General features: G+C 53.5%; 11 protein-coding genes across 11 annotated transcripts; 6 read left to right on the forward strand and 5 right to left on the reverse strand.

Annotated features, from left to right (window-relative positions):
- Positions 1-409: 409 nt before the first annotated feature.
- Positions 410-1473, reverse strand: VTN49DRAFT_7652 (uncharacterized protein; the record flags this gene model as incomplete). The annotated part of the gene is made up of 2 exons (XM_069415945.1): positions 410-983; positions 1046-1473. 2 exons carry the CDS (start codon positions 1471-1473, stop codon positions 410-412), a joined length of 1002 nt encoding a protein of 333 aa, XP_069272013.1.
- Positions 1474-2624: 1151 nt separating this feature from the next.
- VTN49DRAFT_7653 (uncharacterized protein) lies at positions 2625-5520 on the forward strand (the record flags this gene model as incomplete). The annotated part of the gene is made up of 4 exons (XM_069415946.1): positions 2625-2896; positions 3050-3926; positions 3984-5341; positions 5397-5520. The coding sequence occupies 4 exons, from the start codon at positions 2625-2627 to the stop codon at positions 5518-5520; spliced, it is 2631 nt and encodes an 876-aa protein (XP_069272014.1).
- A 698-nt stretch (positions 5521-6218) lies between these two features.
- Positions 6219-6801, forward strand: VTN49DRAFT_7654 (uncharacterized protein; the record flags this gene model as incomplete). The annotated part of the gene is made up of 2 exons (XM_069415947.1): positions 6219-6234; positions 6293-6801. 2 exons carry the CDS (start codon positions 6219-6221, stop codon positions 6799-6801), a joined length of 525 nt encoding a protein of 174 aa, XP_069272015.1.
- A 310-nt stretch (positions 6802-7111) lies between these two features.
- Positions 7112-7975, reverse strand: VTN49DRAFT_7655 (uncharacterized protein; the record flags this gene model as incomplete). Its single annotated transcript, XM_069415948.1, has 1 exon — positions 7112-7975. The coding sequence occupies one exon, from the start codon at positions 7973-7975 to the stop codon at positions 7112-7114; it is 864 nt and encodes a 287-aa protein (XP_069272016.1).
- A 383-nt stretch (positions 7976-8358) lies between these two features.
- VTN49DRAFT_7656 (uncharacterized protein) lies at positions 8359-9697 on the forward strand (the record flags this gene model as incomplete). Its single annotated transcript, XM_069415949.1, has 4 exons — positions 8359-8444; positions 8499-8556; positions 8617-8644; positions 8697-9697. The coding sequence occupies 4 exons, from the start codon at positions 8359-8361 to the stop codon at positions 9695-9697; spliced, it is 1173 nt and encodes a 390-aa protein (XP_069272017.1).
- A 59-nt stretch (positions 9698-9756) lies between these two features.
- Positions 9757-9981, reverse strand: VTN49DRAFT_7657 (uncharacterized protein; the record flags this gene model as incomplete). Its single annotated transcript, XM_069415950.1, has 1 exon — positions 9757-9981. The coding sequence occupies one exon, from the start codon at positions 9979-9981 to the stop codon at positions 9757-9759; it is 225 nt and encodes a 74-aa protein (XP_069272018.1).
- Positions 9982-10289: 308 nt separating this feature from the next.
- Positions 10290-12904, forward strand: VTN49DRAFT_7658 (uncharacterized protein; the record flags this gene model as incomplete). The annotated part of the gene is made up of 3 exons (XM_069415951.1): positions 10290-10478; positions 10538-11197; positions 11252-12904. The coding sequence occupies 3 exons, from the start codon at positions 10290-10292 to the stop codon at positions 12902-12904; spliced, it is 2502 nt and encodes an 833-aa protein (XP_069272019.1).
- Positions 12905-13113: 209 nt separating this feature from the next.
- VTN49DRAFT_7659 (uncharacterized protein) lies at positions 13114-13611 on the forward strand (the record flags this gene model as incomplete). Its single annotated transcript, XM_069415952.1, has 3 exons — positions 13114-13288; positions 13355-13380; positions 13432-13611. The coding sequence occupies 3 exons, from the start codon at positions 13114-13116 to the stop codon at positions 13609-13611; spliced, it is 381 nt and encodes a 126-aa protein (XP_069272020.1).
- Positions 13612-14791: 1180 nt separating this feature from the next.
- VTN49DRAFT_7660 (uncharacterized protein) lies at positions 14792-17023 on the forward strand (the record flags this gene model as incomplete). The annotated part of the gene is made up of 3 exons (XM_069415954.1): positions 14792-14903; positions 14983-15093; positions 15141-17023. 3 exons carry the CDS (start codon positions 14792-14794, stop codon positions 17021-17023), a joined length of 2106 nt encoding a protein of 701 aa, XP_069272021.1.
- A 626-nt stretch (positions 17024-17649) lies between these two features.
- On the reverse strand, positions 17650-19409 carry VTN49DRAFT_7661 (uncharacterized protein; the record flags this gene model as incomplete). The annotated part of the gene is made up of 4 exons (XM_069415955.1): positions 17650-18517; positions 18589-18995; positions 19075-19243; positions 19312-19409. 4 exons carry the CDS (start codon positions 19407-19409, stop codon positions 17650-17652), a joined length of 1542 nt encoding a protein of 513 aa, XP_069272022.1.
- A 905-nt stretch (positions 19410-20314) lies between these two features.
- VTN49DRAFT_7662 (uncharacterized protein) lies at positions 20315-22101 on the reverse strand (the record flags this gene model as incomplete). Its single annotated transcript, XM_069415956.1, has 4 exons — positions 20315-21206; positions 21261-21727; positions 21799-21943; positions 22004-22101. The coding sequence occupies 4 exons, from the start codon at positions 22099-22101 to the stop codon at positions 20315-20317; spliced, it is 1602 nt and encodes a 533-aa protein (XP_069272023.1).
- Between the last annotated feature and the right edge of the window lie 1789 nt (positions 22102-23890).

A 23890-nucleotide genomic window follows, 5' to 3' on the forward strand; every position in this document is an offset into this window, starting at 1 on the left:
CGGGTTTTGGCATGGCTCTTTTTAGCTTCATGCGTCGATTTCATGAACATCTGGCTATTTAGCGCTCGGATACCTGGTTTCGGTGTATGTCCTTGATACGTTTCATGACCTCTTCTTCCTGATGCATCTGGTTGGCGAGTTCTGTTGGAATTTTAGTTGATTCCGTCATGTTCATATTGCTGTCAATGAGATCAATGTCTGGGTTCGTCATTTTTCCCAGACGTGTTAGTTTCGCTGCGACTGCCGTTCGATGAGTCTTTGAACGTAGAGCTTCGATGCTGGGAAAGGCTGAATGCGTATAAGTCGCATTAGACATTAGACATTATGCATCTTGAAACAAAACAAACGCACTCATAAACGGATGCAGCAGCTAGGGAAGTAATACATCAAAAATATATCATAAGGATTGTCAGCGAAGCCACACCTCCATCCATCCAGGCCCGTTGACACCCATAAACTGCAGAGGTCCACCGTCAGTCTTCATGGCCACGTAGTTAGACGTCATCAGGCCAATCTGCATGGCGTCCTCGGCCTGGTACCGGATGGCGCTGCGCGTGGGAAGATCGATGATGCCCATCTGCTCAAATAGCTCGGCCCAAAAGGTCTTTTCTAGGTCATCGCGGTAGGCAAAGTCGAGCCCATCGCTGTTGAAGATGTGTGCCATCTTCCGCATAAAGCCCATCTCATACCCAAAGGGAGCCGTTGAGCTGTACGACCAGCCAACCAGGCCGCTGATGCAAAATGTTGTTGGTTCGACGAGGACATTTGTCAGCGACAGGTCGCCGTGGAGGAGTACCTGAGAATAACCCATGCTATATAGCATCGGCAGCTTTTCCTGCAGCTTACACACAAATTCACGCAAGTACGGGAACCGATATAGGGCCTCGCTCAGCTCGATGAGGCTCTGGCGAGTAATCCTCTCGCTGGATGCAAGAGATTGCTTGTCCATGACCGCCGGGTTCCTCCAGCCACGTGCGAAGTACCTGCGTGGTGTCAGCCCCACGTGTCGTCCACCGGAACCGCAGGATCTGTGGTCACTAGTAACTTAGCCAGCTCCTTCATGAAACAGTGATGCTTCGACTTGGTCACTCGCAACTCCTCTGTGCTAAGCCGCAGGGCTTGATACAGGGTCATTCCGCTGCGGTAGGACATCTGGTAGACATGAAGCCAGCCATCCAACCGATCTCCCACCCTCCTATGGGATGTAATCGACGGCACCAAGTCGCCGTGCACATCGCGCGCCAGGAGGATATCTACATCGCTGATCGTGTGTTTCGGGCCGCGGAATGAGACCACCTCGATATGGTCCTCCACGGTACACAGCACGGTGTAGCTGTGATCGCCCTGGACCGGAGCGGGCATCACACTCGAGGCCTTGGTCAGCTCCGCCGCATAGCGGTCGCATTGCTGGCGTGTTGGCGCCGTTCGAGCACGAAAGAAGCGAGAGATTTTGCGTTCAGTATATGCCAGCATCCAATAACGATACTACGTATACGAATGATTTGCAGTGATGTTACTGTATCATCTTTCGAGGCTCTCTGCATACTCATCAAGCTGTCCGGCTCAGGATCGTCCTGGGCAGGAGCGCGGGCTGCGCTTTCCTTCATCGCTACTCTTTCCGCTTTTGAGCTCCTGAACTCTTCCGTTTCAACAGAGTAGAAAAACGAACAGAGCAGAGAACTCTCGGCTAAGCACGAGTATCTACCCAAACTTCATTGATTTCAGCGCATACGGCGGCAGAATGCAACTGTTCCGCTGTCCATTAGTTCCACATATCGATCGGCAGCACGGAGCAATATGGTGTCACTGCGGGTCTGGAGAAAGATTAGCGCTTATCCATTCCCAGTTGCTGATGGCCAATTAATCAATGATTCATGACAAGCGAGCTGGAGATTATCATGGAGATGTGACGGTGAGCGGAGAGCCAGGAGATTCGCTCGCTATTCGCAGGACTAATCTATGTTAGCGGCCATGCAAAACACATTTGGTTCAACGGCGGCGCACGAAGCCCATGCAGGGACAGGCACAGGCACGAGTCGGAGAGGGTTTTGGCGGACAGCCGAGTCCAGGCTGCTGATGTAAGCTCCCTGCCAAGATTCCGCTCGACCAATCCCCGCCGCGGAAGGTATGAGAATGGATAAGCAGTTCCAGCCACTCACAAGCCTCCAACCCCTTGGCCCCCTGAGCGTTCATAACCTCATGCAGGTCAGGCCCCTCTGCTAATCTTGTCTGTCCAATCATTTCTGGTTCTTAAGGATCGGCCGCGCCTCTTTTCCGCGGATTGGCCAGAGCTCATGACGGCCCCAAGCCCCGGGCGGATCCTCGAAGCCCTAAGTTCGGCCCTAAGAGTGCCCCCCTTTTGGCAATCTCCTATCTTGGGCTTTCCAAGCCGTTTTCCCGCTCCTCTCCCTGGTTCTTTTCTTATCGATCATTCGCTTTGGCCGTCTTGGACCTCGGGGCTCGAACCATGCCATTGACGATCCTGCCTTAGCTCCCCAGCCTCCCCCCTATCCGGGCGAACTGCCGCTGGAAGAGACGGCGGAGAACGCCGTGACCGATGCTTCACGCCCGCGACCGTTTGGGCAATAGTCTAACTCACAGACCCTAATTCTGGTCGCCAAAGCATGGAGAGTACCAGTCCACCGCCAATCGCTCCTCTGCTTGGCTTCTCGTCTTCCCTGTTCCATCGCCGGCAGAGTTCCTATAGCGTGCCATCGTTGCAGGTTCCTCATCCTCCAGGTTTCCCCGTGCACAAGAAGCCTTTACCGCCGGACGCAGCTCCCCTGATCCGCCCTCACCCGCAAGGGTTATCGACACCCTTTGTCTCTCCCGGAGCTCGTGAGCTCGACACCGTGCTGGAAACGTCGCCCTTGGTTCCGAGGGACCACTTGAATCGGTACAGTCCCCGTTCCCTTCTCCGCAGTCAAAGAAAGAAAATCCCATGGGCAACCTTCAAAGACGTATGCCAAAAATATAAAACTCCTAGCGGTTCATGTTAGTCGATTCTTGCCTGTTCCGGCCCAATTAACCAAGCATGTCTCTTGTTTAGTGATCTTCGTGGCCAATCCTTCTTCTTCCCATCCCCGCCTCAAACTACCCGCGGCCCTCGGTTCGCAGACGACGCGCCGTCTGACCCCAATTACCTGCCGCATGGGACCCCTGTCCATACCCGTCTTGCCAGCGAACCGATCATTCCCGTGGTCCCGGCTACGCCGCCTTTAAGTCACAAGCGGTCGGAGACCATGGCTTTACATCCTCCCTCGAACCGACCGCCGCCGCTCAATATCGAGCCGCCCAGTATGCCTTCCGGTTCCGCGGAAACGAATAAGCCACCCAAGACCCCCGGAAATAAAATCACGTCTTTTTTCGGCTGGAAAACCGCGTCGTCCCCCGGCGCCGAATCGACCAGCACCGAAATCAGCGACACTGGCCGCTCCCCCCTACCCTCGCCGCTCGCACAGCCCTTCCCCGGCTCGCCGTACAAAGTCGGTGACCAGAGCCTGCATGGATTTCCCGTCCCTCCCGCTGGAACATCGAGAGGATCAATGCATGGCAATGGCGCCGGGAGTCGAGATCTGTCTTCGGCCGTGGCCGACCTCGAGAAAGAGCTGCGCGAGGTCAGCGCGGAGCTGGCGGGGTCCATCCGGAGGGAGATGGAACTGGAAGACCTGGTGGAGCGCTTGCAGCAAGAGGTTAAGGGCGAGCGGCGGTCCAGCGATTACTTCTCGGATTACTCTGGGTCCAGCTCCATCATTCGGTCGGCGAGCGATGGGACAAAAAGTGAGGACATTGACAAGGTAAAGCGAATGGCTGAGCAAGAACGCGCCCAGTTGAAGGTCGAGCTCAGCCAGAGGTGGCAAGAGGAAAGGTCCAAAAGAATGGCCTGCGAGTCACACGTACAAATATTGGAGAATCAAGTGCAACAGGTTCGTAGACTATTCACGAATCTCTTTCATATGCCCGTTGCTAACAACAACTCAAAGTACCGTCGGGAGCGAGACGAAGTATCAAATTTGGCATCGAAGACTAAAGAATTGGAAACCGCCCTAGAGGATACACGGCGGAAACTAGCAGAAGAGCGACAGCTCAAGGACAATTTTGAAGATCTGTTGACAGGGATGAGAGTTGAACTGGAACAACTGCGGAATGAGCGGGATCACCTTCGGGATGAGGTCATCCCTACTCTGTCGCACTCAAAGGGCCGCATCAGTGCGATTGCCGAGGAGGAAGGAGGATTTAGCGGTTCTCCGCGAAACTCGATGATCGGTCTGTCGCGGTCGAATTCGTTAGCCCGGCGGCCGATGAAGCCCGGCGGGAGCCTGTCACGGTCGAACTCTGTTTCGAATCGGGATCGCGGCGAGTCCAAGGAATCGCTGGCCGAACGAGTCAAGGACGTCGAAGCTCAGCGAGACGCCCTCCACCAGACGCTTAAGTATCTCCTCTCCCGTCATGCGATGGAGGCGCGGGAGACCCAGAAACGGATCACTATTTTGGAGATGGAGTTGGAACGGGCCAAGCAGCCCGGGCCGCCGCGTAAGCATGGCTATGAGAGGGAGGTCCGCAACCTCCGGGAGGAGGTCAATCACCTACGCCGACGGGCCGACGATGCCCTGGAGCAGAAATGGCAGTGTGAGAAGGGACTTGCAGGCCTCAAAATGGATTTGGACCGTGCGGAGCAGGAGACCGAGTCGCTGCGCGAACTGCTGCAGGAGCACGATGAAGGCCAAATGCAGGCGGCGTCCGCGTCTTTGGAAGCCGCCTACAATCAGCTGCAGGCAGACTTGGAAGCCGCGGCCGCGAGCAACCCGCCAGAGTCTCTGAGCCGCGCGGAGCACGTGGCCAGCCAAGTCCGACAGCGGCTGGACCAGAACCGAGCGCTGCGTGAACGGCTGGCCGACACCATCACCAAAGGAGATCGCGAGCAGAAGATGTCCGCGATGCGGATCAACGACATGCAGAGCAAGCTCAAGACTCTGGAGGAGGCGCTCATGGTCGCCCAACAACACTCCGAGGAGGTAATGGCGAAGCACGAAGAGGAGGTCAGGTCTCTCAAAGACAGCCACAATGCAAATCTTACTCGGGCTCGTACGGGCATCAAGAACCCTCTGTCCCTGTCGCCGCGGCCTGAATCGTCACCATTTGCCGGCGGTCGATCGCCACGTCTGGATCAGACGACGTCGGGCGAAGCTATTCCTCTGAGTCAAGCTATTCAGATCGAGCAACTGGAGCTACGCGTGAAGCAGCTGGAGAAGGGACTCCGCGAAGCAGAGTTTGAGATGGAAGAAGTCGTGGGGCTGATGAATAAGGCGCAAGGCGAGGTGGCGCAACTGCAGTCTGACCGGTATGATTCCTTACCCTAATGTTCCGTTTGAACAAGTCATGCTGATCTTTCCCAGGGACGATGCTCTCCTCCAGATGCGGCAGATGGAAGCTGAAATCCTTGCTGCGCGCAAGGACCTTCGTGCTATCGTCGGTGTGCCTTCTAGTTCGCGAAGCGATGACATGACTATGAGTCCGTAATATTACCCACCTATGTACATGATGCGATGCCCATTTTTCCGGATGTTTGATTGCATGACCCATCCGTCTGGTGCGTTGCTCGGTGGTCCTTGTCTCTTGAACATATCGATTTTCTGCTTCTTGTTCTGTACAATATACTTGGGGTCCTCGACGACCATTCATTGCACCGGAGTTGGAGTTTGGATCTTGCGATTTCTTGGGAGGCGTGGTGTTTTCTGTACATACACATACGGGCCTATTGGCATAGACGTCTAATGCGATGATCATCAGTCGTCTTCATTCTCCATCCATCTATTCAATCTACCTTCTCCGAATCTCTCTTGTCGATGAGTGATTACGTAATCGTTGTCATGGCAGTCGGCAGAAAGGGCGCGCGCCGAAGTAAAGCTTGAATGGTGTGATAATCGCGTTTGTTTGACCTCCGACTAATTTTGATGCTCGTCGCCCTATCTTTACTAGGGTTCGTGCGATCGCAAAGTGCTCAAATTGACGAGCAGGTTGTCTACCTCGCTCGCAACCTCGTTTTGCGCGCTGAGTATTGAGCTGCTGGCCAACCTGTACTCGTACTTCACGCGCTGAACTTGAACGCCGTCAACAACCTCCAACACGGGTAAATGGCAGCGGGACTGCATATCCAGATGCTTTTGCCCTGACTCTGACCATATTTATTCGGGATAATCGCTTGTCAAGAGAGCAGCATGGACTTCCTACAAGGTCCCGTTACCGCCTCCAAACGTCTCCTCTCCAGGCCAAAACTGACCAAAACAAACAGAAAACCTATCCACCTTCCTCCGAACACAAACCCAGTCAACTACATCCTCTTCTTCCCTCCGTAACATCGTCTCCTCCATTCTTCACACGGAGAATCTTACTGCATCTCTTCTCGACCTGCGAACAAACTACATCGATCCTTACCTCATCCACCCACTATCCTCCCTGCTCTCGTCGTCGGCCTCTACGGCAGATCTCCTGCCTGTGCTGATCACGCTCCTCGCGCTGTACATCTCATTACGGATCCTGGACTACGCGCGACGGGTGATTGTGTTTTGGGTCACGCTGTTCTTCCGGCTGGTGTTTTGGTCGGCGGTGTTGGTGTTTGGGTTATATGCGTATCAGGTGGGGTTGGAGAGGGCGTTGACAGAGGTGAGGTGGGTTGTCGGAGTGCTTATTAGGTTCGCCGGGGAGTTGATGGCGGCGTTGCTGAGGGAAGGAGAGGGGAGGGATACCGCAGGGGCGACGGATGGATGGAAGAGGAGAGAATATTATAATCGGTATGGGTGAAATTTTTCCCGTGATTTGAAATGAGCGCGAAATGTCTATGAATGTTTTATGACGGATGGGATCGGTTTGTATTATGGATTGATTTGGAGATATACAGTGTCCTGATTGTTTTATGTGCACAAAGTCCGTCTCTGCTGGATGAAGACGGTTCTGAGAATCGGAAGCCTGTGCTTATCCTAAAGGCTGTCCGGGCGGCAATGGCGTGCGCGTGGTGCGCCTTCGGCACGTCGCGGCCAATATTCTGCGCTGCCGAGTAGAGCGGATGGTGAACCTTTTCAACTCAACCATGTATAATCGGCTGTCGTATGACTCAGTCGTTCTCCTCCAATTCAACCTGGTCGTTCGGTTCACGTGGCTCCTGCGCATCGTGGAACTGAATGGCGTCGTCAATGTAGCTGAGAATGGCGGCCACACTGTCCTCGTCATTGATATCGAGCTTCAAAAAGGAGACCATGCTAAAATCGTCGATCAGCTGCGCAACCGCGCGGTTGAGGCGTTTAAACGACCGGCCGCTCATCAGCGACTCCTTGGACAACGGATCTGACGGGTCATCGTCGCCAGTGTCCTCCTGCAGCATCTGCACATCCACGTTGACAAAGCGCTTCAGCTCTCGCCGCCCAATCATCTCCTTGATCTGGTCCATCTTGCTTAGGATATTGATGTGTGGCATCTCGAGCATGATCATCGCGGACATGGCGCTCAAGGTGCCGGCAAAGAATTTTGCCTTGTCGATAACGAACGTGCTCTCAAGGAGATACGCGGCACACAATGAGATATTTAGTGGACCCTGCCGGCTGAGAAACGTCACCAAGTTCGGCACGATAGGTACATGTGTGTACAGCTCGATCTGACCCGGCATGTCGAATACAATTAGATACTCCTCGCTCAGCGGTTCCAGCGCCTTGGTCAAGAAATCAAGGTTTTGCATTAAGAACTCGAAGCAGTAGATCAGCCCGCCATTTGGCCCCAGCTCCAGCTCTTCCATGACATCTTCCAATGTGATCAATTCCCGGATATCCAGGTCCGGCTCGTAGCTGAACTCCTCAGCGGCGGGGTCCAGGTTCACGTAGAAACAGCTCCGGCGCACGGCCTGCAGGTGCTGAATGAGCGCATTGCAGAAAGTCGTCTTCCCTGCGCCGGCAGGGCCCATCACCAGGACTCCGAACTTGGACATGGCGACGGACAAGGACAGAATATACCGAGCCCTGCAAGTTTCACAGCTCGATCAAGCTTTCTTCCATTCCCGTATAAAATTGCCGATCGCCGATTGCAGTGGGTGAGGTCATTACATAAGCGTGCTTACATCATCGAGATCGGAGGGTTTTGACAAAAAAACTCTCCTCACCGCCTTTGCCGGGCACGAATTACGCCATCGGAGTCCGATTTGATTGAACGGTTTTTCTAGCTCCCCGCCGCCAAATTTCGGCTTCAAGTTTCCCCTCTCATTCCTCACTGTTTTTGCCCATTGCCCCTGAGCACAGCGTCTGTAGATCTCTCTTCCTTGAATTTGCCATTCAGTGAACCGTCTCACCGTCTTCCTTGTTCTCGCAATCCACCATGGGCAGCGTCAACGGCAATCTCCCTACGGGGACTTTCCTCTTCACCTCCGAGTCGGTTGGTGAGGGTCATGCCGACAAGATCTGGTAGGTTCTTCAGGCTTGAAAGGTGTCTGAGTGTTGTTCTCATGTTCGTCGTAGTGACCAGGTCTCCGATGCCATCCTCGATGCCTGCATGGCGGAAGACCCTCTCTCCAAGGTACGAATTGCAGTCAAATCATGCAGGCTCCAGGTTCCTAACATTCCTGCGCAATTTTAGGTCGCCTGCGAAACGGCCACCAAGACTGGTAAGCTGATCGCGCCCACGGAATTGATTGTGCATAACTGACTATTCTTTAGGTATGATCATGGTCTTTGGTGAAATCACTACCAAGGCCAAGCTTGACTACCAGAAGATTATCCGAAACACCATCAAGGACATTGGCTACGATGACTCGTCCAAGGGCTTTGACTACAAGACCTGCAACGTCCTGGTGGCCATTGAGGAACAATCGCCCGAAATTGCCCAGAGTCTGCACTACGACGAGGCCCTGGAGAAGCTGGGCGCTGGTGACCAGGGTATCATGTTTGGCTATGCCACCGACGAGACTCCGGAACTTCTGCCCCTGACGCTGGTGCTCGCCCACAAGCTCAACCGCGCCATGAAGGAGGCCCGCGTGGACGGCACCCTGCCGTGGCTGCGGCCCGACACCAAGAGCCAGGTGACCATTGAGTACGCCCATGACAACGGCGCCGTCAAGCCCCTGCGGGTCGACACCATTGTCATCTCGGCTCAGCACAGCGCCGACGTCACCACCGAGCAAGTTCGTAAGGAGCTCAAGGAGAAGATCATCAAGCCGACTATCCCTGCCGAGCTGCTGGATGACCGGACCGTCTACCACCTGCAGCCTTCGGGTCAGTTCGTCATTGGTGGACCCCAGGGTGACGCCGGTCTGACCGGCCGTAAGATCATCGTCGACACTTACGGCGGCTGGGGCGCTCACGGTGGTGGTGCCTTCTCCGGCAAGGACTACTCCAAGGTCGACCGGTCGGCGGCCTACGTTGCCCGCTGGATTGCCAAGTCGCTCGTCCACGCCAAGCTGGCCCGTCGAGTGCTCGTCCAGCTCTCGTACGCCATCGGTGTTGCCGAGCCTCTGTCGATCTACGTTGACACCTACGGCACCTCGTCCAAGACCTCGGCCGAGCTGGTCGAGATCATCCGCAACAACTTCGATTTGCGCCCGGGTGTCATCGTCCAGGAGCTCGACCTGGCCAAGCCCATCTACTACCAGACGGCCAAGAACGGGCACTTCACGAACCAGAGCTTCTCCTGGGAGAAGCCCAAGGAGCTCAAGTTCTAAATGAGCCCAAAATCTTCCCTCTGGTTTCTGTGATGACGATCTGACGACATGCTTTGTTTTCAACAACTCAAAGCACTGATGTAATAGAGTTCACGACGTGATTTGTTGCCGCTCGGTCCTGTCTGGGGAATAGAGGACCGGCCCAAAAGAAATTCAACATGTGATACCACTTGGCATTGGAAGATTGGCGTTTTGAGGAGCGCTTTACATTTGGTTAGAGATTTCTTTGATGGTTTGATGTTTGGTTTGTATGTTGATACAAGGTCTTTCGGAAGAGACGCCATAGGCGGGAATATGAATACATTGTGGTTATAATCTGATCTCTGACGAACTAAATTGTCTGGAGCGATACTTTAAGCCGTAACTTGTCAAAGACAAGAAAAACAAGGGCTGGTTGAAGATCGCAGTTGATGATATGAGGCACGTGACGCGAACACGGACGCGGTGCATGGAGTCTGCCTCGTGTAGCCTCAGTAGACAGAATACTCCGTAGAGTACAAATTTCGGTCAATTGGTACGGGGTCACGATCAGAATTTTCTACAGACAGAACACTATTCGAAATCCACGATGATCATGCTCGCTACTCGTTAAATGGCTTCTATTTCCGTTGTCAAATCTGCGAGTCCAAGCCCCGTTGTCGGTGCAATCCCCCGACTCGATCTCGATATTGATGGGCCCGCCGTGAAGAAACGCAAACTCTCGCACGATAATAGCACTACTGATGATAGTGATTTCAATGCTGGGATTTCAAGTTTTTCGTCCCAGGTGATTTCTATCAAGGTGCGGGCACGCAAAAAACCCCTCGTCATGGGCAAACTGTTATTAACCCTGTTACAAAGGGCTCGAACAACCAAACGCTCAATCTTGAACCCCTCACTCAGCTGTCCCGCGCAAGTTTACCGCTAACATGGCTTGATCCATCGTCAACGCCGGTGAAATCCGGGCATGTCTTCGCGACGTCAAATCCGGCGCTGGAGCGGAGTCTTTCCGTTGCGACTGGGACTACCGTCCTAGCCGCTAGGGAGGTCTCCGCGGGGACAATCTGTGTTGTGGAGCGTGTGAAGAATGGTGTTTATGCGGTGACGAAGCTGGCGCCGGATGTTGGGGAGGGGGATGTCCTTGTTGCGGCGAAGAGCAGGTTGCACAGGGAGACGAAGAGTGAGGTGCAGGCTAAGGGGAGTGACTGGAGAGAGGCTGCGAGGGTAGATCCTCCTCCCGCTGTTGATGTCGTAGGGCTTGGTAGGCTCTCCAAGTTCGATGTCAAGGTGGTGTTTGGGTGTGAGAAACAGAGTGATGAGACTGAAGAGGAGGATGCGAGGGCTGAGGGTCAGAGCCCGGGAGATGCTGCGCAAGAGTCATCGAACGGAGTGCTTCAAACTCCCCCGGAGGCTGCGGATGAGCAGGAGCGGGGTGCTGAGGCAGAGAATGCGGTCGTTGACCGGGAAAGTTTGCTTGATGGGTTAAAGACGCAGTATCTCGAGGCGCTCTACATTTCAAAGGTATACTTTTCTCTGTCTAGTATAGTGTTGCTGATGTTGCTGACTACGATCAAGACTTCTCTTGCCTACTTCGCCAAAGGTCCCTTGACTCGGTGCCGAAGGGCGTTCGAGTCGGAGGATGGCAGCAACCCTCGGGAACTTGCCGCCTTTTACCGCAATATGATCCTTCCTGTAAAGAAGATGGATCTGAAGTACAAAGAGACTTTGCCGAGTAAGGTTAATGACGTAGCTCTTGTCCTTTCGGAGGACGATTCTCGCTCGAAGAAGCGAAAGAGCAAGAAAAAGAACAAGCTCGGCAAGAACGGCCTATACCCGGAAGAAGACGACTTCATCCGGAAGTGGTGGAAGGCCAGACACAACGTGGACTCTACTGGGGCTAGAAAGGAGGACGACGCAAAGCGGTATATTTCTGATCTGCGACTGCGCGAGACGCAGCTGCAGATTCTGCTCATTCTGGAGACGATTTACCTAGAGGGCATTGCCGGTTCCGACGGCGCGGCGAATCCTGCTGATGATGGATCGTCGAGCCAGTCGAAAAAGAAGAAACAGCCCGAGTTGAATGTCCTGCTTGAGCTGCTTGTCGACCGGTTGTGCATCTGGCATGCCGTCACAGATGATCCCGTGGTCACTGACACGGGCAGGGATAGCGCTGGTAGTCAGGACCCGAAGGGCACTGAGCGGGACATGCTCCGAGACTACTGCACGGAGGTGATCATCCCGTTCTATGCCTCGCGGCTCCCGGAACAGTGCAAGTCCATCAAGAAGAAGTTGGGAGGACCAACCGATACGTCGCCTACGCGCCCTCCGCCGCAACCCAAACCATCTGCTTCCAAGCCGCCTCCTGGAGCGGCTGTGAAACGGCCGCAGCAACAGCAACAGCCCAACAAGTCCCGTCGGACGTTACAGCGGGTTCTCACAGAGGAAAAGGAGGCGGCTACGAAGCGGAAGCATCCGTCTCTGGTCCGGTCCAGCACGGCGCCGTCCGCGCATGATCTCAAACGCGGTGAATCGCGCGAGCCATCGCTACCACCGCTTCACGGTAGCGTCCGGGGCGGCATCCAGGTGCCTCGTCGAGTAGAGGCACGGGAGGTCGACCTGGAGGCGGCTGCGAAGCAGCAGGAGGCGCGGCTCAAGAAGATCAATGCGATGATGGCGCAGAAGAAGGAGCTCGAGGCGGCCATTGAGGCCCTTCGCAAGCCGAACCGCGAGCTGTTCGCAAGGGAGATGGCGGATTCCGCGGCGAAGAGGGTCAGCGGCAACACCAGCGCGAAGAAGGGCAAAAATCCTATGCGCAACGCCTCCAGTCAGGGCGTACAGGTGATGGCGACCCCGAAAGGGTCGAGGACGAGGGATGTTCCGGAAGGGCCCGCGCGGCGCGAGTCGCCGTCCTTGAAGCGGCCTGGCCCGGTACACGGCACATCCCCGAACAATGACGGCGAGGTGGATATGGTCCCGGCCTCGACGGTACGACAACGCGCCCTCCAGGACATGCGTCGGCGGGGTGATTTCACGACTGTCCAAGACACGCCGTCTCGTGGGTCGGCCGATCGCGCCGCCATCGAAGACACACCGCTCGAACCACGACGGCAGGCGTCCCCGACGATGGCGCCGGTGCCGGATACTCCGGTTAAGGGGAAAACGACTACGAGCGGGGAATCGATCTATCAGCAGCTTGGCTGGGATGATGAGGATGATGAATTGATATGAATGCGGAAGATGCCGCCTGGTCTCTGGCTCAACGGGATGTATGGTGTACACATGTGTCACAGCAAGTTTGCGGCCGATGCCATCTAACCCTTCTATCATATAGAGCTCGTGGGAGCTGTCATTGGCTAGGCTTTCTCAACTCAAACCGACTCACCGGTTGACATGACGGAACCCTTGGAGTAAGTCTCGACAGGGGGTGCTCTCACCGAATGCCTAAACGGGTCGGTCTGCTCTTAGCCGTCGCGTTCAATGATGTTACCAGGCTGTACCACGACTCCCTCGGCGGCATTAGACTTTGCTGCCCCCACAACTTGTGGGAAGCTATCCTGGCGCCGGCCCTTAGATCCTTCGCACAGACATGCCTCCGCTGCGAAGTCGAGCTAGGTTAGTGCGATTGACTTCCATATCCCTGTCCATCGCTACTGAGCCTATTGGTAACAGGGAATTTAGGCTACACCAAGCCGGCAGATGGTCTGGTCGGTGGGTAGTTGCACCGCGTTTCAGGCCGTTGGCGGGTCTGATTGCAGTGTCCCGGCTTGCTCCCAGTGGCCGTTGGCGTCGGCAGTTCTCTCTCGGGGAAGAAAAATGCCACTAAAATTCACCACTCTGGAAGATTGGGCGATGATCAGTGTGCAATCATGATCCTGCCTCCAGTCCTCCCGAACCTGGATCCCGGCCCAACGATGAAATCCAAGTGGAAAGGCTGAACGCCCATGACGCACAGGCGCCTACCCAAAACAGCGAACAGCAGTCCAGACCGGCAGCGAATTACCCGTTTTGTTGCACATTTGCCAATTTCTGGAAAGTCCGGCAAGTGGTGGTCGTCACGAGGATCCTCTCCATTCCCTTTGATTGGTGGTGGCCGGCGTCGTGCCTTCCATGTTTTCCCAAGGATGGCCCGATTGGGACGGACGATGCGGCTGAAGAGCCTCTCATAGGCTGATATGGCTCCTCTAGGCTGTAGTGAATTCCCAATTTTGTCCATGGACTGCATGGATGTATCCAGCAGGAATGACGGGAACGAGGATAGACTTGAGCAGTCTGATTTGGGCAAGAGTTTTTGGATTTCTCATCCATGGCGGCTGTACTATACTAGTGGTTACTAGTGCTGAGGTGCATGTGATAATTCCTAAGCTGGTGTGGAGCGGCACAGCTGTGAGTCATTTGCTGGAGAAGCTGGCTAGGGTTCAACTCTATCTCCTTTCCAGCCTTCCATGAGCAGCCGGTCGGTCCAGTACGTAATCAGCTCGTTGAGCAATTTCCAGCTGAGCGGCTCCTGCCCTCTGAAGCTCCTTCCCTCTACTCCCTTATTTACCCGCCCCCACACACCCAGACTCCAAGACCCTGCTCTTTTCCCAGACTCCACTACGGCACGCTCCGACCTCCAATTACTTACTTAATCTGAGACCCTCTATCTCCGGACCACGAGGAAGTCAACTGGACAAGAGTGCTGAGTCAGCTTTTGTGGCGGTGCAGCGTTGCCACACAAAGCTCAGCCCCTCCTGGACTGGCTATTTTCTCGTTTTTCTCGTTCGGCTTCGGCGCAATTTCGCACGCCCCCAATCCATTTTTGCTAAACAATTTACTTTACGATCGCGCGACCATACGGAGCACTCGTACGGAGTATTTTTCATCCAGCTTGGGGGGCAATCCTACCATCCGCTCTTCTGCATGACTACCCACCTCTCGCATTTCATCTCGGATTGGCGTCCTGTCCACCCTCCGTGAACCTCCACTTGCATTCCCCGGCTGTGCGCGCCGCTCCGTTGTTGATCCGTAACCGGAACCCGAACCGCGGTGCTGGAAACGCCAACACGCGATATTTACACTTTCCGGCAAAACATCGACAAGCATCACATTGGTTGTGCTTGTTGGCCTGCTGCGATCATGTACACCACGTCGCACGCCGTCGCTGCCGGCCCGATGAACGGCACCGACTCCAGCGCGGGTGTGGACGGATCCGGAACGATTAATCCCGCGGCCTTGAGCGCCAACACAGGTACGTCGCTCGCTGGCTCGCTCCTCGGGGTTAATTCGCATTGCATCGTATCAATCATCCTGCTAACATGATCGGATAGATCCCGCGACCCTGTCGGTTCCGCAGCCGACGTCGAGCCCGCGCGGCGTGAAGCGTAGTCGCTCCCCCGAACATCAGACCGGATCGGTGACCACGGGCGATCATGACGACGGTACGGTCGCTCTCGATGCGCGCGTCTTTCTTGGCTGACTTCCGCAGATGATCACGGGCGAAGAAAACGAGGCCGTCCACCAAAGCACCCTCGTCCGCCGGGCAATGGCGCGCTGGCCCCAGCGCACAATAATTCGCAAACGCCGCAGATGTCATCGCAGTCTCTACCCCAGCAGCAGGGAAGCGCCGCGTCACCCCCGTCCCAGACCTCGCCGCCTCCACGCTCGACTCCGACAAAGTCTACGGTCAAGGCCCTTCCGACCGTGCGGGACCATACGACGGATCAGCTCAACGAGGGCGGGGATGAGTACCTTCCCAAGGAATGGGACGAAGCCGGCGAGAAGAAGGTCGATGCGCTGGGCTACCTAAAGGACAATCGCCAGTACAAATGTCGAACATTCCGCGTTGCCCACCGCGGCGACAAACTATTCATGCTGGCGACTGAATGTGCCCGTGTGCTGGGCTACCGTGATTCATACCTCTTGTTCAACAAGAACCGGTCGCTGCATAAGATTATCGCCAGCCAAGACGAGAAGGATGATCTGATCCAACAGGATATTTTGCCGTACTCATACCGATCCCGACAAATTGCGATTGTCACGGCGCGATCCATGTTCCGGCAGTTCGGCAGCCGGGTTATTGTCAACGGGAGACGCGTCCGAGACGACTACTGGGAGAGCAAGGCCAGGAAGCAAGGATTCACGGAGGATGACTTGGCTGGTGAGAAGCGACCCGGTGGTTCGAAAGCTCGGGATGCGGCCGCCATCGAGGCTGCGAATGCGGGAATGTATCAATCGCTGGGTCACGGTGATGTGGTCTACAGTAACTTGGACGGCGTGTCCCACTTGCCGCCCGGTCTCGGCCGCTCGACAGCTGCTATGACGCCACTTCCCGTGGTCAGTCTGTCGCCAAACACGGACGATCCGCGACTGCGCGAGTACAGCTCGATGCCGCGGCCACGGCAGGAGATGACGGGGCAGCCGTACCAGGACCGCACGCAGCCCAGCAACGCGGCCGAGATTCTCAACCAGGCCTCCCACACCGTAGACTTTAATAAGGTCCTCAACGCGCAGCGCAGGCTGCGACAGAACAACCTGCAGGAGTTCTACGCCATGCCACGGGAGAACCCGATCCCTGAAGCGCCGGCGGACGCGTCTGCTACTCAGACGCTGCAGTCGCCGCAGGTTAACGTCTCGGCCAGCAGCAACAACAACACGAACAACATCATGCCGCCGGCCAATGCCGGGCAGGTTCCGCAGCAGCGAGGCATGATGTCTCAGCCAACGCAGATGCTGGCGCCGGGATACCCGCATGCGCACCCATCGCCGCAGCAGAACGCCGCGCTTGCACAGTCGTCGCCGATGCAGACCGTCGGTCGGCCGGGCATGCGCACATCTGCAGCACCTCCGACTCCATACGGCTACCCAACGCAACAGCCGCCGCCTCCGACGCCGCAGATGTGGGGACAACCCCCTCCGCAGCCGCAACCGCAGCCACAGCATCCCGGCACACCGATGGGGATGCCGCAACATCAGTTCCCGCAGCAGCAACAGCAGCCACCTCAACAGTCGCCGCGTACACGCCCACGCCCGCCGGTCACACAACAGCAAGTCGCTATGTCGGCAGCGATGCAAATGGGCGCACAGATGCCAACAGCGACGCTGCCACAGGGCATGCCGGCAATGAACAGCTACAACGCGCGGGCCATGTACGTGGCGCAGCAGCAGCAACAACAACAGCAGCAGCAGCATCAGCAGCAGCAACAAGCGCAACCGCCTCAGCAACAGCAACAGCCAGGCATGAATATCAACATGATGTCGACCTGGCCGTCGCCGTCACCCGCTGCCGTTGCTGCCGCCACGGCAGCAGGCTCCATGCCGGTACAACAGCCTCAGCAGCCGCAGCAACCCGGCGCGTGGACCGGCTACTAAACATCTACTGTTCCTGTTACGATACGAGTTACGACCGATATCATTCCTTCGTCTCATCTCTCTTTTTTCTTCTCTTTTCTCTCTTCTCTTATTCTCATCGAGTTGGTCTTGGGATATTATTATTATACCCCTTTCTGAATCAAATCGACTGTGATGTCTTTGTTTTTGTGTTATGTATAAGCATTGATGTATCATCGGTGGTTTGTCTGCTTTTATGTTTTTGGTCTATGTACTTTGGGAAGTTGGTATGTATGAGGGAGGAAGGAGTAATTCTGGTGTGGTAGTACAGTATCTGATAGGAAATCAGATCTGGTTGGCTTTGAGTCGCCTTTATGTATTGAAGAGGTGCTCTATAATTTCATAACCAGCCATCGAGACTCGGACTTTTGGTGCCGCTTGAGTGAGTACTGCGACTTTAGTATGTGCAGTGTATGACGCGGTCGGGCCCGTTTGATGCTCATTAATTGGAGGAACGGGACTGTGTAAGTGCCTCCAGCACTCAGTTGAGTGCGTGGGTTTTCCGCATAATAGTCATTTTCCTTTGGTGAGTTCGGACACCTTGGCGGTTATGTCGTCGTAGGTTAGAGAGATGCTCGAGTTTCATCCACATCTCCTCTGCATGATGTCTATTGCAAGGTCCACACCGGAAACACTGGTGTGAAATCGGGATTGAAGATCCACAACTGAATGCCAGCATAATTGCTAGCCAGGCCAAAGACCTCGGGGTCGCCAAAAGGTAGAAAGAAATGTTTTTCCCTGTTAGCACGTCTGTCCCTCGATTGATACTGCGCGGCCAAAGCGGCGGCCTCTAGAGGATTCAGCCGGTATTGGGGCGTGGTGATAACGGACTGGTTGAGCGCGTCAAAGATCTCGATCCGTCTGAGATTGGAATTCCACTCGTAGATAATCCGGGGAGTGAGAAGCGTGGAATACTGGTGGAGTCCCTGGAATCTAGGCTGGATGCAGTCGTTGAACCGGATGCTCAGCTTGTCAATCGTTTGATCGTACATGAGATCGATTGTGCCATTCTCGTGTCCATAAGGCAGACGATTGATCGTTGTGTTGTTGGCAAGGGTGTGAATTCTGTAATATTGCCATCGGGAAAAATACAACTGTCTGAGATATAATCTGTTCGCACGGAGTGGTACTGGCAAGCGACGACGTTTACGCTCCAAGAGTTGCCCGGTCGTCAACGCCCACTTGGTTTGCTGTACCTCTCCACCCTGTGCATCCCAGTTGATCTCAAATGTCACTAGATTGTTCCCTTCCGCGTTCAAGTGCCACAGCCAGAGATTGGAGAGGCTAGCTATATATCGGACGTGATTCGAGCTTAGATCCCAAATGTAGACACGATCAGCACTTTTCTTGACATCACAGCGAACAATGGCAACTTTGTCCTTGCTGATAGATCCCTTGTGTGGGGTGGGATCGGGATCAGGAATCCCGGTTGATGCGCATGGCAGTGATGTGTGCATATCCCACGCGGTCAGGAAACTGTCCAGCATTTATGTTCAGTACATGATGCTCACAAGGGTAGTAAAAGCACGACGATCATGTCTTCATACCTAGAGAGTCTGCGATTCTGGGCCATCTTAACGACATAACGATCAGACATGAGGAGCTCCACGGAACTGAGCCGTCCTTCTTCTTGTTCGATCCATTTCGTTCTCTCCCCAGCCTCCAAGTTCAACATTTCGACCCTGCCACGGACATTACCCAACTCTGTGTAATAGACGAGTCGTCGAGAACGATACATGATTGTCTTGGGGCATGTCTTTGGTTCTGGCCATGGGATAAAGACTTTCCTAATGGGCCAGCCACACTGCAGACTATGTCGCCATTGAAAATAGGCCGTCTCGTTGGCCACAGCGACGTCAGATTTGCCCTCGATGTTGAGAAACGCAAGCGTCTGGCGAATAACAAGTCTGCTGATCGGATCAGACGAGAAGATGGACCGCCATTGTTTCGAGACCTTTTCAAGACAGTTCCCAGTTAAGACGAAAATGACCCTTCAAGTTGCGAAACCGAGAAAAACAACGGGCAATGCCTACCCGCTGGCTTCGGACAATATCTGCTGGATCTAGGTATTCGACAATCTGAAGCACGAGTTCGAGAGGCAAAGAGCCCACGATATCACAGAATTTCTTGGACGGAACGTGTCCCAGGGACACTTTCCTAATATCCTGCCATTGATTTGTTCCTTGTTGACCTGCATCAGGTCTGCATCGCGATTAGCCGCCTTGTGTTCTTCAATCAAATATGATCCTTCTGTATCAAATCTGACATACCTGCCGCGACGACGGCGAGGGGCAACAGAACCAAAAAGTGCCCCTGGTGGTGGCTGAATTTCCGGTATAGGGCCTACGTGGTTGGCAGATGAACCCATTCATGTGCTCGAAAGAATAGCGGTCACTTCTGGTTAGGGTAAGATTCAAGACCGACCGGCGGGATCTAATTAGGGTACGCGTTATGATTTGCAGTTCGATCAACGCTCTTTTATATTTCAATTTACCATGAAGAGAACTCGTCACATTTCACCTTTTAGATGAAGTTAAAAAAAGAGAGTCCCGTGAGCTTTCTGACATGAAACGAGCGACCTATCAAAATGAACTCAGGAATCCGCCTCACCAAGGCTAACTAGGCCGAGGAGATTCTAGGTTTCTACCACCAACTGGCATAACTTAATCGACAAATATATATAGATGGAGAAATCTGGAGGCACAACAACTTGGACATTGATCTCTCTCAAGTCCCAAATTCGGAAGAGAAACCAGTCTAGCGATGGAACCTGAAACGACTCTGAATCAAACATTGAGCTATTCTGGTCTTTAACTGATAAAGTTACTGGTCGCTCCATACCTTACTCTACCGTGCGTTTCGTCAACACTCTATTGGTCATGCCAGCAGCAACACGACCAGTGTCAGCCCGTGCCGTACTGTCACTTAACAGCTGAAATGCGGGTTCACTGAAATGCAGGGGCACTTGAGAAGAAGCCCTGCCGGTCCCGCCTTTGCCTGCAGGAGCGTTCAGACGCCTTTGACCGATAGAATTCCTATGGCGCTGCCCTGAGACTGAAGATGGAGAGCTACTCAAACAAACCTCGTATCGCCCTTAAGAAGTCAGTGATTACCGCGGGTCCTGCGATGTCTGTTTTGGCATTGCAATTGCGCCCGAGCTTGGGACGAGAGCAGTTTCGTGCGAGATGCCATTTTCCTGGATGAACGTTGGTACATTCCTTGGATGGATCCGAGGAAGAAAGGTGCATTCCCGGATCGGCCATATTTGCTGATTTATCCGCTCTCCTGCATCGGCAAGAAAGGTTCCGCGCCCGGAAGGTCGGGGGTAAACTTTGGGTTGAAAAACCACACCTGGATGCCGTCTTCGCTGGCCACGCCAAAAACCTCACGGTCTCCAAAGGGCAGGGCAAAAAATGTATACTCCGTCCACCAGTACTTGGGTGTCTGCGCGGAAATTCCCGGATGATAGTCCGGACGATAACGCGGACGATAGCTGCGATAAAGAGCGACCTCCCCGGCGTGCAACCGATACGGGCGTATAGTCCTGGTATTGTTACCAGCGTTGGAGATCGCCAGCGCTCCGTGCCACGGTAACCAATCGTAAGCAATCTGTGATGTACAAATGCTGTTCTCTCTGTTGAAGCAGAAGGGCGTAAATTCATTTTGTCGGATGCTGAACTTGTCAGTGGCGTAGTCATACACGAGGTCTATAGTAGTCCCGTCGTAATCTCCATACGGCAGGCGCCGTATGGACTTGCTACCAAGGGTGCAAACCCTGGAGAGGGTTGGACGTTTGAATCGTGACTTGTCGACAGGACCATCTGGAAGCGATCGGCGAAACCGTTTGCTGTCGAGCAGTCGCCCAGTCAAAGTGAATTTGATCTGCCGTACATTTATCGGGTGCATGTCCCAGTTGATCTCAAATGCTACCAGAATGTTCGCATCCGCATCAACGTGCCATAACCATAGATTCTGCAAGCCACGGAATTCGATTGGCTTGGACTGATTCGTGCCCAGATCTTGAATATAGATGGAATGGCGTCGTTTCCATCCCACATCAGCAATGACTAGTTTGTCTTTTCTCAACGATATCAGGCCATCTTGGTCCGGAAACGGAGCTGTTGTACGGCGTTCTCGGTTTTGCGCATCCCACACTGACATAACACTGACACGTCACTGTTAGATGGCACCGACAAAGCAAGATATGGCGACCGCTTACATATTACGTCGACCAGTATCTGGACTAGTTTCTACGTCCCCATCCTCTCTGACCCAATCCGTAACTTTGACGACATATTGATCAGACACGAGAAGGTCCACGGGATAATAGAAGAGACCTTGTCCAGTCAAATCCGCTGCCTCGTCATCAAGAATCGAATGCTCTCCGGTCTCGAAATCTAACATTCCGACTTCGTCGACACGGTGAAAGTCATCCAAGTAATAGTAGAGCCGGCGCGAACGGTATATAACTTCTCTGGGTTGGTTCGGTCCTTCGGGCCACGGGATAAAGACCTTCTTGATGGGCAGGCCATGCTGCAACCCATGTTGCCATCGGAAGAAGTTCTTCGCGTCTGCCGCAGCTTCCCGTATGTCGGCGCCCTCTACATTCAGAAATGCAAGCGTTCGGCGCAAAACAGCTGCGATGACTGCATCGGATGAGAAAATGGAACGCCATCTTTTCGACACCTAGAAAAGCTCCGATTTAAGCAGGAGTGACTTTTTTGGACAACGGGGGACGCGGACCAATCCATGCATACCCTCTGGCTTCGGACCACGTCGGCCGGATCTAGATACTCTATCACCTCCAGCAGGAGCTCCAAAGGCAGAAAACCGATAATATCATAGCACATCCTGGAATGAACTTGCCCGTCGGGCGCTTCCTCACTGGTATACCACTTTTTTCTGCACAGCTGTTAGTCTCAACAGTATATCCTGTTCAGATTAAATATAATTTTAACGTACACGTTGTCGAGACGAAGGCCGGGAAGGAGAGAATTGAAAACTCCTCCGAGCAGCAAAGACGCCGCTTCAGGGGCTACTTGGCTGGCCGACACACCCATGATGATGATTCGGATTGAAAGTCAGAAATCAATCCTGCTAGTTAGGGACTCATTCAAGTAGTATTTTGGCAAGCATGTATTAAAATCGCTTCAATTATCAATAAAGAACTTCAGAAAACGGTCACAGATGCCTTCACTTTTCAAAGGTCAAAAGTTCAAAAGGATTTTCAGTATTTCTCCTGAATTGAGACGGGCGATGGATCTAGGTAGTTATCGCAAATTCGTACCTATACTTTGGGCTTGTGGTGGAGGCAAGCCACCTAACCTTGGAAATCCATCCGGATAACTAGCTCTAGTTTAAGTGCCGCGCGATCACACCAACTTGCAGATAACATTTGTAGAACAAGAATACTAGAGTCACTCAAGTTACTACTCCCTGGGATTCCTTTTTTTTTTTTTAAAAAAAAAAGTCAAACGGACAATTGAACAAACCATCAGACACTTCCGATTCCAAAGTCGATCCCAGACGGTTTTTGACCCGGTTATCAACCAGATGACTACTACCTACTCATATGAGTACTGGGTCTGTATCAATTTTGTTACCAATGCTTTCAAAATCCTATGTCGGTTGCCAAATGCAGTGTCGAGTAGAGTCGCACTGTCAGTCGACCGCTAATATTCCATGTTCCTACTATGCAGGAGGAATATACTGCTGGCCACTTTGCCAGCATGAAAGTTCGATTAGCTCGGATCCTTGAGCTTCCTCTTGCGCGAAGGAGTGCCGCATGAGAAAACTACAGCACCTATGTATCTCGTTTGTAACCTAAAATCGCCGCCAGATCTATGGAGTCTCATTTTTGATTGTCCTGTTTCCAAAGATGCATTGTTTCTCGAATAATGGGCTATAGAGTTCTCGTTTGTCCACGGGACGACCACCCGGTAGCGATAGGCGGAAATCTTTTCTCTCGAGAAGTTGCCCAGTAATTGTCCACTTGGTATGCTGCACCTCCGGCGGATGAGTATTCCAGTCGATCTCGAATGTCAGTAGGGTGTTTTCATTCGGATCGACGTGCCATAACCACAGGTTGGAGAAGCTGCCTATTTCTTGGATGTCGTCGTCTGAGCTCAGAACCATAATGGAGATCAGGTACATTTGTTTTTCTTTCATATCAACAAGGACTAGTTTATGATATACCTCTGGTTGGGAAGACGAGGAAAGTATACTGTATTGTCTCCTGATAATGAGTGTACGTCCCACATGCTCAGAACACTGTTGGCACCACTGTTAGATGACGCGGACAAGATAATATATCATGTCATCTTACCTCGGTTTGATGGACTGTCCGAACCAATCTGTAATCTTCATGACATAACGATCGGAAACATAGAGCTCCATGGTCCCAGGTATCGCAAATTCCTCGGTCCAAAGATCAATGTATGCTCTGTGGTCGTAATATTTGGTCCAAATCGCATCCTCTTCAGGATCTAAATCCATTGTACCTACGTTTGTAATCCGATGAACGCCACGTATGTAGTAGACCAGCCGTCGCGAACTGTAGGAAACTTTCATGGGACATTTCAATGTTTTTTGGCCACGGCATAAAGGCTTTCTTGACAGGACAGCAATGCTGCAGACCATGTTGCCATCGGAAATAGGACATCGCCTCTGCCGCAGCTTCCTGCACATCTTTGTCTTCGATATTCAGAAACTCAAGCGTTTGGCGCAGAGCGGAGGTCATGACCGCATCGGAGGAGAAAATATCGCGCCATCGTTTAGAGACTTGAGATGCAAAGTCTGCTGTCAAGATAAATGGACCCTTAACGCTGAGACGCTGGCAACGCGTACCCT

Source organism: Thermomyces lanuginosus (assembly GCF_041956635.1).
Source record: "Thermomyces lanuginosus strain ATCC 200065 unplaced genomic scaffold VTN49scaffold_7, whole genome shotgun sequence".
NCBI lineage: Eukaryota > Fungi > Ascomycota > Eurotiomycetes > Eurotiales > Trichocomaceae > Thermomyces > Thermomyces lanuginosus.